The 10987-nt window shown below is 40.1% G+C and overlaps 1 protein-coding gene across 22 annotated transcripts in view; it reads right to left on the bottom strand.

Annotated features, from left to right (window-relative positions):
- Positions 1 to 208: 208 nt before the first annotated feature.
- LOC129862032 (neuronal cell adhesion molecule-like) overlaps positions 209 to 10987 on the bottom strand; it is a 127907-nt gene continuing 117128 nt past the window's right edge. For 15 of the 22 annotated variants that reach the window (XM_055933323.1, XM_055933332.1, XM_055933329.1 and 12 more), the window contains 4 exons: positions 8882 to 9046; positions 7701 to 7832; positions 7433 to 7511; positions 209 to 3261 (listed from right to left, as the gene is read on the bottom strand). In XM_055933323.1, the coding sequence (XP_055789298.1) occupies positions 3039 to 3261; positions 7433 to 7511; positions 7701 to 7832; positions 8882 to 9046 (599 nt within the window). In that variant the 3' untranslated portion in view covers positions 209 to 3038. The remainder of the gene's footprint in view (positions 3262 to 7432; positions 7512 to 7700; positions 7833 to 8881; positions 9047 to 10987) is intronic. The other 7 variants (XM_055933339.1, XM_055933341.1, XM_055933343.1 and 4 more) reach the window with 3 other exon arrangements.

Below are 10987 nucleotides of genomic sequence, written 5' to 3'. Positions count from 1 at the left end.
TCAATCACCGTTCTAGCTCAGCTCCCGTTAATCACACAGACTAATGATTGGTATCTGTTGATACAGAAGACTAATACAACGGTACAACCCAGAAGTCTGTAACTCAACGTCCAAAATGGGACTCATTGGGTCCAACGCTCCGTTTGCTTGCAGGACATCAGAACAGTCAGAATGAAGCTTTACAGTAAAAGATAGAACGGACATCAAAGCAGATCATTAGATTTTATTCATTCATTATATTTCCACTTCATTCTTGCACTAAAAGTGGAGAAACTTAAATATAAATGAAAAGAGACATAAATTGTTAGTAAAAACCTTGAAACTGTTTTTGAATAAGAATATAACCGTTTTGCAATACTGTCACAAAGTGGATGAGTTTGGTAGACTTTGTGCTTGAATAACCCACATAAAGCAGAATACCACAATGTTATAGTACATTATAGTACTTATCTAACACTCCAAAGTACATTAAATCTCAAAGTTTACTGAGTACTGTATGGTTTCATTTAATACAGAGAAGTGACATTTCAGAAACACACAACTATATTGCTGACAAATGAAAAAAAACTTCAATCTGAACTCATGGGCAACATCTTGTCCTGTTAGTTACAATAATGTACAATGTTCACAGCTATGAAAAAAGAAATAAAAACGAAAAAAAACATATATATATATATATATAGTAGCCTATATTGAACACAGCTCTCTCAAACTATTTCATGCACAGTTCTTCCTTTCAGGTTGTTGAATGTTGTAATTTAGGTGAACCATCCCTTTAAGCTCTTCTAGCTGTGTTTCTCTGTACATTCAAAATTATATATTTACAAATTTAACAAATAATTGACATTTCTGTAAAAAAAACAAAAAAAACAACAACGTAAAACTTGATGCAAGTTAAGAAAAGAAAACAGCTTGCGAACCCTTGTCACCTCAAAGGCCCTCAAATGTACTTCATACGAGTGAGCACCTCTTTCCTTGCATGACCAATATCCCCTCAACAACAGCACACACACACACACACACGTGCACACGCACATACGCACCACAGAATTACAAACACTTCATAGATGACCAGAACCTTTGAAAACAACAAGGAATTTTAAACATAAAATGCATTTGCTGTGTCTAATATGGCTGCTCTATGCCGCTTGATGGAAGGAAAATAAATCCCATATCTGAGAAAAAGCACTGGAAAGCGTTTTAAAATATGACTATATGAAGTATTCCTTCCTTTATGATGTCCTCCATCGTTTCATCCCTCCCTACTGAACTCATGCTCCCAAGAGTGTGACTCCACAGTCCTCTGGCTTTGTGCCCGTTGCACTCACTGAACTCTGGGTAAAACAGTATTTTTTTAAATGAATCTAGACTGAACTGAATCAGAGTTCTGAGGCACACTACTGCTGAAGGCCACCCATGAAGCACCACAAATGAACATGACATTTTGAAAAGCAAAAAAAACGCTGCCGTTGGAAGCCAGTACATGCCCTTGGGGTCTGACAAGAAGAGCCATAAGGTCACCGTCAGGTGAGATCATGTGAGTTGCAACCACAGGAAATGAGGTCACATGCAGGTCAAAGGTCATGAGGATGACGTCATGAGGGCGTGAATAGCATCAGCATTTGCTTTCGCAGCAAAAGAATAATACATTTAGGAGCTCTCTGTCTGTATATACAGTACATACTGTACAAAATCCTGCACTGTAAATTCAACCTTTACCTTTGTTACTGTAAATTCAACCTTTACCTTTGTTACTATAAATTCAACCTTTACCTTTGTTACTGTAAATTCAACCTTTACCTTTGCTACTGTAAATTCAACCTTTGTTACTGTAAATTCAACCTTTACCTTTGTTACTGTAAATTCAACCTTTACCTTTGTTACTGTAAATTCAACCTTTACCTTTGCTACTGTAAATTCAACCTTTGTTACTGTAAATTCAACCTTTACCTTTGTTACTATAAATTCAACCTTTACCTTTGTTACTGTAAATTCAACCTTTGTTACTGTAAATTCAACCTTTACCTTTGTTACTGTAAATTCAACCTTTACCTTTGTTACTGTAAATTCAACCTTTCACTATGTGATTGTTAATTCAACCTTTCTGCAACAACAACTATATAAACTGTACAAACTGCCCGTCTTGCAAAAATACATAGAATAATAGCCATACATTTAGTAACTCATTTCACCACTAGGTCCACAAAGACATCGATGCCTCTTTATCGTGACCCTGAGGGACAAAAAGTACCTTTAACATACACAATAATATCAAGATGGGGCGGCAGCGTAGCCTAGTGGTTAGAGCGTTGGACTAGTAACCGGAAGGTTGCAAGTTCAAATCCCCGAGCTGACAAGGTACAAATCTGTCGTTCTGCCCCTGAACAGGCAGTTAACCCACTGTTCCTAGGCCGTCATTGAAAATAAGAATTTGTTCTTAACTGACTTGCCTAGTTAAATAAAGGTAAAAAAAAAAAAAAAAAAAAAAGATAACGCTTTGACTGGAAAAACAATATGGTAAATAATACAAATGTGAACCGCATAGTAGTCCAAGATAGACAATATCTTCCGTGTAATATACTAATTAGTGTTAATCTCAATATGTTAATATATGGATGTACATCATTTCAGGATTTCCATGCACTGTATAAGAATCGTAGTCCTCCAGGAGTATCTAGTATCTCCAATGTGTATCTTATGTATCTGTGACAGCAGGGTGGTTCTCATTGGTAGTTCTGGGTGCAGATGGGTGGGGCATGTAATGATGATGATGATAAGCCACACAATGATGTGATTGCCCTGTGATATGGGGGATGGAACAGTCACCGCAGTGTCTCCTATTGGCTGGGAGGATAAACGTCTAATTAGCCACGCAAAGAATATATAAGAATCTGCAACGCTGCCTAGTGGCCTGGCTACACAAAAAAGTTGCATATACTGTAGCGCCACCTAGTGGCCTGGCTGACCAGTTGACTGGCTACACAAAGGAGTTCATATACTGTAGCGCCACCTAGTGGCCTGGCTGACCAGTTGACTGGCTACACAAAGGAGTTCATAGCGGTTGTATTAACTGGGGATGGGGCCTCAGCAGTTTCCCTGATGGAGCTCTTTCCGCTGTACTGCCCAATAAAAGAGCCATCCTCGTTGAACTGTCCGTCTCCACCTCCATAGTCAACTAAACTGTCGTCACTGCTGTCCCTGTGCACCGTCCCGTTAGAAGGTGTGCGGCTCCCTTTTAACGGCTTATGGTCCTCAGTGTCACTAGGAGAAAAGGACATGCAGGTGTTATGATGACATGAGAATGTAGACAAGGAGTTTAGTGCATGGCCTTTTTTTTTAGATGGAGCGTTGAAGGGCCGCCAATTCATTTGACTTTGATTTCCCAGGTCAAATTACCTTTGGTAGTTTTGTCATTTCCTTATTAATATGGAAAGTATGGCCTGATCCATTGATCTATCCCATCAGTCTACAATTTTAGTTACTTATGATAATATTGTATAAATACTTAAATATTTACTCAAATAGTACTACATCTGATAGTCATTAACATTTCTGTCCACTGCAGCGGATTTATTTTCTGTAGCAGAATTTACTTTGCTCCAAGTCTAAAAAAAAATTGAGACATGATCGATTAGTTGGTTCCATCACGCAACAGGGGAATTCAAGCAAAATCATACCTGTTCTGAAATCCTAATGAAAGCATAACATGAGGTGGAAAATAATCATATGTGCTGTGATGCTAGACATAAACTTTTCTCACCAACAAAGGTTGCAATGAAAAACAGAAAATCCAAGGCAATGATATAAATAAACAAATATGAAAAGCACATTTTCAGCCAAATGACTCAAAGCAAAAAAATACAAATTATCACAATTTTGCAAACAAATGAAGAAACGGCAAATAACGCTTTTTTTGTTGTTGCATTAGTTAGACAACATTGAAATCGTTGTGAGGTTATGATTCATGACAGTGAATAGCAGGTGAACGCTCCTTCATAAAGCTTTAATAATGATTATTAATAATTTACTACATGTGTTATTACCATTCATAAAAGGTTATGTCAGCTTATATCACATTGCATAAAAATGACCAACGGAACCAGGATACAATCTACAGTTAACTGATCAAAATCACTGCATATGGCACAAAAAAATTATCCTATGATATGTTATGACATCACTATGTAGGCTTTATGACAGCTCATAACCGTTTAGAAGACACATAAGGACAGTGGTGTAATCCTGGGATGGATTTTACAACAGGCCTTTTTCTCCAAGTGGCTTTAGTTACTGTTTATCTAACAGATATCACAGTATGGCAGCTCTTTGGTTCCTCCTCTGACACTAGTCTAGCAGTACCCTTCCTTACCTTGCCTGACACCTAGCAGTACCCTTCCTTACCTTGCCTGACACCTAGCAGTACCCTTCCTTACCTTGCCTGACACCTAGCAGTACCCTTCCTTACCTTGCCTGACACCAAGCAGTACCCTTCCTTACCTTGCCTGACACCTAGCAGTACCCTTCCTTACCTTGCCTGACACCTAGCAGTACCCTTCCTTACCTTGCCTGACACCTAGCAGTACCCTTCCTTACCTTGCCTGACACCAAGCAGTACCCTTCCTTACCTTGCCTGACACCTAGCAGTACCCTTCCTTACCTTGCCTGACACCTAGCAGTACCCTTCCTTACCTTGCCTGACACCTAGCAGTACCCTTCCTTACCTTGCCTGACACCCACATCCCCCTATACACAGAGTGCAGGAAGAGCACATAGAATGATCAGATGATCAGAGAGTGAGCGATACATAACCAATTACTCCTCATCAACACGCACACACAGTACATATGCACACACACCCACACACACACACACACACACACACACACACACACACACACACACACACACACACACACACACACACACACACACACACACACACACACACACACACACACACACACACACACACACACACACACACACACACACACACCCATCAGTGTTTTATCTGTGTTTTACTATGCCCTTTTATGTCTAAGCATAAGGCAGCCACTAACATAGCAGTATGTATCTTTCTTTAACAATATGCACTTTAAGATTATTTTATGTAATGAAAAGAGCTATACAAGTTAAATAAATGTGAAATAATAACATCTCATTTCACCTGTAAGTGTAGACGCTGGTGCTCAATGTCAACAGTTACATCACAGTTACAGTACAGGACTTACTACAGTCACACCAGAACAGTTCAGTAGAGTTAGGTTGTTATGTAAGCCTACAGTCACACCAGAACAGTTCAGTAGAGTTAGGTTGTTATGTAAGCCTACAGTCACACCAGAACAGTTCAGTAGAGTTAGGTTGTTAGGTAAGCCTACAGTCACACCAGAACAGTTCAGTAGAGTTAGGTTGTTATGTAAGCCTACAGTCACACCAGAACAGTTCAGTAGAGTTAGGTTGTTATGTAAGCCTACAGTCACACCAGAACAGTTCAGTAGAGTTAGGTGGTTATGTAAGCCTACAGTCACACCAGAACAGTTCAGTAGAGTTAGGTTGTTATGTAAGCCTACAGTCACACCAGAACAGTTCAGTAGAGTTAGGTTGTTATGTAAGCCTACAGTCACACCAGAACAGTTCAGTAGAGTTAGGTTGTTATGTAAGCCTACAGTCACACCAGAACAGTTCAGTAGAGTTAGGTTGTTATGTAAGCCTACAGTCACACCAGAACAGTTCAGTAGAGTTAGGTTGTTATGTAAGCCTACAGTCACACCAGAACAGGTCAGTAGAGTTAGGTTGTTATGTCTCTATTGACGTAAAGCTCCAGTCCACCTTGGTTGTAATAATGGCATCGATGGAAAGTATGATATCTCTTCACAAAGGCACTCTATATCATACATTTAGCCTTGTGATATTTTGTCTAATACTTGTTATTTGAACAATATAAACTCTGTTATATTGTCTATTATTTTCTTATTTGAATGGACAGATTAGGGTTTCTCTCATGTTAGGATCACAAACTAGATAGAGTTATGATGTGGACAGAATAACAATAGCATTTTGCCTTGTATAAACTTGAAATAGCATCCTTTTAGCCCTGGAATTGAGAGTACTCTCAGTGCTGGCCCTGTCCCTCCAACATGCTGATACAGTAGCTTCATACTGGATAACATATACTATACATATCTAGGATTTCATCCTATACATTATTGCCAACAGTAAGTTTCATATAAGATCTTCACCACATCACGCACATCAGACAACATTATATATCCATAATCTATAGATGTATGTATCACAGCATATCATGTATATTATATAACATATTTATGTTTAAATATATGATACAAAAAGTAATAATATCAAATACAAAAGCAAAACTAATCATATAAAATTGGGGATAAAGCTGGACCAGTACAAAATAATGTTTCCAAAACGCTATACATAAATACAGTGCTTCAACGTTCTTCATATTTGCATGCATGGTTGTAAAAGCAAGCAGTCTAACAACATTCTTAGAGGATGCTAGTGCAAGCATATCTAGATTACTGCAGATAGAGCTAATATGGACTGGGATGAGTGCCCTCACTGTATGCTTATGTATGCAAACATTAATTTACTAAGCATGTATATCATATAATACAATAGCTATATTTATACGCATAATGTATTCATTACAAGGGATACATTTGGTTAGAAATGAGAAATGAGTGGGGCAGGTACAGTATCTATGCATGCCAGTTTGGGATGCTGTAACTGAGTACTGCACGTTTTCCTGACAGTCCTTGGGAAAGTTTTTAAAAGCTTGAAAATCCCCTAAAACTTAGACCTGAATTATATTGTATATCCTGTTTCTCGAACGACGCAACACAGTCAAACACACTACAATATCAATCTGTTGGGGGGGCACACAAGCCACCAACACACTAAGCAGAGGAAAATCCAATCCCCGTCCCTTGACCTCGTCCCCGTACCCGCCCCTGTCCCTGAACCCGTCACTGACCCCACTTCTAACCCTGACCTCCCCCCGACCCCCTGTCCCCCGTCCCCGTCCCTATCTCTGACCCCGTCCCCATCTCTGACCCCGTCCCCATCTCTGACCCCGTCCCCATCTCTGACCCCATCCCTATCTCTGACCCCGTCCCTATCTCTGACCCCATCCCAACTTCCTCCCTTAGAACAGGCTTGTGCTTTACTGTGTAGCGCCAAAGAGCTGCACTGACAGAATCCTTGTTGGAACGATGCTGGTCCTGGAGGGGGGTCTGAGGCCCAGCAGCTGGAGGTCAGCTGTAAGGAAGGGGGGCGGGGCAGAGCTCCTGCCCAGCTGAGAGGAACCAGGTCAGGGGAGGGAGCGGGGCCTTGGTGGGGTGGTTGGCTTGGGGCAGGTGTAGGATCTTGGCCCACGGGCTCCAGAGGACAGATTCACGTTTCTCACCTGTATTCCCCAAAAGTACAGTCATCCTCTTTCATGGGCTGGAACTCTGGGTCTGTGTGAGCGTCCTCCTTTTCCTTCACTAGGGACAGAGATTGAGCAAATGGGTCTGTTACTATGACCTGAGCTAGATGATGGATGTGGAGACGGAAGTGAGTGTGTTTGTGTGTGCATGTCTGTGCACATGTGTGTCTGCGTAGACATGTGTGTGTGTGTGTGTGAACGTCTGCGCACTTGTGTGTCTGTGTATACGTGTGTGTGTGTCACCCACCTGGGTATTTGCCTCCCTTGTTCCTCTTAATGAAGCAGATGATGAGGAGGACGAGGATGAGGAGAGCGATGGCACACATCAGGCCGATGAACCAGCCCTGAGTAGCGATGTCAGCCTGTCTGGATGGCATAGCTGGTCAGGCACCGAGGGGAGGAAGAGAAGTGAAAACTGTTAATGACAGGCCTGCTTGCTTTAATTAAGGAAGGTAACCTTGTTCCTATACTGTAATATAATGACAATGTAATGGACAATAAATTAATTCTCATTATTATCACACATCCACTATTGTAATCACAGTTCCTAAAGTAGATATTGACCATCAAAACATAAGTACATGATAGTATGAAAATAGGATTCCAAAGAACCCCTTGTGAGCAATACAATTTCTGAACATATAGTTTGGAAATTGTTACATAGTGTTACCGTAACAGACAGTTGTGATGTTATGTTAGTGATGTTATTGTTTTTGTTGTTGTTGATAGTAGGTATGATAGTGATGTTATGTAAAACATCACAGCTGTGGAAGTTAAAGAAGGCACATTAATACAGAGAGTGATTATGATGGTTAACAGCTCGACTTCGTCAGTAGGTGAGGGAAACAACTTTCTCAAGTCTTCTAGCACTCTTTGTTCCTCTCAATCTCTCACACACACACACACACACACACACACACACACACACACACACACACACACACACACACACACACACACACACACACACACACACACACACACACACACACACACACACACACCAAGTTAAGTTAAGACAAGAGACAAGTTGAGACAAGTTAAGTTAAGTTAAGCACAGAAGGACAGTCAGGTGGATTATATCCGTCTGCTACATTAGGTGAATGATATGATCTATAAAGAGATGGTCTTACAGGACGTCTCTCCAGGAAAACAACTCACAGACAGGATGACATCATGCAGGTCAGAAAACGACCCAGTCTATATCTCTACTGAACATGCCTAACGTACGTCTCCATTAGAATGACCACGACAACAGATATACTGTTAATAAACTGGATCGTTTACCTACTGAATAGGTGCCTAAGCAGTAGAGAATTACACAGCTAGCATACCAAACACGTTTCTCAATCTCTACAACAACACAGGGCAAAGCAAGGCGAGGCCGGGCGGCGCCGGTGACGACCAGCCAATCGCGTGCTGCCTCACCTGGAACGGTCACCAAAAGCTCCTCTGATTGGTGGAGCACCGCTTGGTCGTCGTGACCCTTGGCAACCACGCGTACCCTATAGGACAGGCCCTCCTTTAAGCCCTTCAGCACATAGGCCTGAGATCCATTTACATACTCTTTGTGCCACTCCTCTTCACCGAGAGCTGCAGGAAGAAAGGCGCTTTCAAAGATGTTTGTCTGTCCGGTGCACATTTTAGGACATCCATCAGTCAGAATGTACGGTGCGCATATTAGGACTACCGTACTTAGTTAGACTAACATTGTTGATGTCCTAATATGTCCACCGTACACCTGACATTGTAACAAAGTTGGGATGGGCTATGGAGTTTCATGCAGGGATGGTTTTATCTTGTGTCATGAACTGGCATCTGTCATATCAATATTATATATCACTAATTGTGTATATGGGTCTTTCTATAAACTAGGGAACCAGTGAGTATTTCCTACACAGGACAAGTTGTTACAGCTGCTGACAAGTCATTGATAATAATCTGCCATGTCATTACGTTAAGATATAAGGGAATCATTGCTACAGTATATTCAATACAATTCACAAGTTGATTTAAAACCTGTTTAACCCTTTATCATGGTTGGTGTCTTGAATGATTTGTTCAAAATCATGTGACATTACTTTTCTGTCCTTACATTTATGGCAGTGTAATTTGTCTTATATCATATATTAAGCATTAATCAGTTAAATTAGACATTGAACTTGAACTCTGTGAGAATCCTGGATCTAGCTGTCTGACAATTTTTTTGCATAGAGATCTCAGAAATGCTGTGTAACTAGGTAACATTTAGTTTCTTCTTATGTTACGGTGTGAAAATAGTTTTCATCGGCACACAAATCCAAAATAATACATGCGATTGCAAAATCGAATGCTTCAACCAAAAGAGTCACCTTACCTTGAAACTTAAAACCTACATCGATACTGTCATTACCGTGGTTCTTCAGTAATTATGCATAATACTTTGTTGGATGCGCATTTGCTGTCCAACTAATTAGTTACGCCGTGTTATTTTCACACATCATCATCTAATCCAGGAAGGAATTTTCCGACAGACAGTCAAGTGAAGAACAGCTGTTGTGATAGTGAATGTGACACAACAACAGTGCTGGAAAAAAGGAATGTCCGGAATATTTTGGTGTCTCATTGGTTACACTGGTGAAGACCGCTGTACCTGGATCCACATTGGATCTAATAACCCTAGAGAATTGAAGTTAATTATCTGTTGTTGTCTGCTTGATTTCCAGCAGGGTCTCCTTAGATTTAACAGAGAAAGCATCAAGTTCATCTGTTCATATTTTCCTATGTATTTGTGCTTCGGATTGGACACCGGAGTCTACTGTGCGCAGTTGTGTAGGATAGACTATTGCGCAACACCCAACGCTCTTCCTATGAATTATTCTGGCTATAATGACAACACATTACATCGCCTAGTGGGCTTATTGACACTATGATCTGGTAATGAAATAACAAAAAATAGGATTTTCCATGTTACACCTGCATTTTAAACAATACAAGGGGCTTGAAGTAGCCTACTTGAACTTGAATTTGGAGCTCAGAAATGCAAGTATTGGAATATGCCTACCTTGAAAATGTCCTTAATTGGGTGCTTGAAAAGTCCAAGTAATTATTGTAGCCAATGTTGTATAGGTGGAGTAAAGGGCAATTTGCATATATTCACTTTTACTCCTCTAAATACACATGTGGAACTGCATAAAAATTTTATTTTTATTTTGATCCCAATGTCCCACATTGGTCCCATTATTTATAGAAAGACCCACGTGCATAGTATGTTATTTCATGGAATTCTACAAATGAAGTATGATAATAAAAACTCATTAGAGGATGTGTCTCAGTGAATTGTGTTATTCCACTAAATCAGATTACTCTAATATGCTATTTCAACCGGCACTTTTACTACATTATCATCCCCATTACATTTGAGTATTTGAATTCAGTTTTTCTAAATATTTATACTACAAACACAATTACTTTAGGTGTGTGTTTTTACCCTCGGTGTAGGTCAACAAAACAACTACAGACATGTTGAAAGTTCAATCCATATGGGATATAAAA

Source organism: Salvelinus fontinalis, chromosome 9, assembly GCF_029448725.1.
Source record: "Salvelinus fontinalis isolate EN_2023a chromosome 9, ASM2944872v1, whole genome shotgun sequence".
In the NCBI taxonomy this organism is placed as follows: domain Eukaryota; kingdom Metazoa; phylum Chordata; class Actinopteri; order Salmoniformes; family Salmonidae; genus Salvelinus; species Salvelinus fontinalis.
Note: the sequence above shows the minus strand (reverse complement) of the source record. Positions and strands in the feature narration are given on the sequence as shown.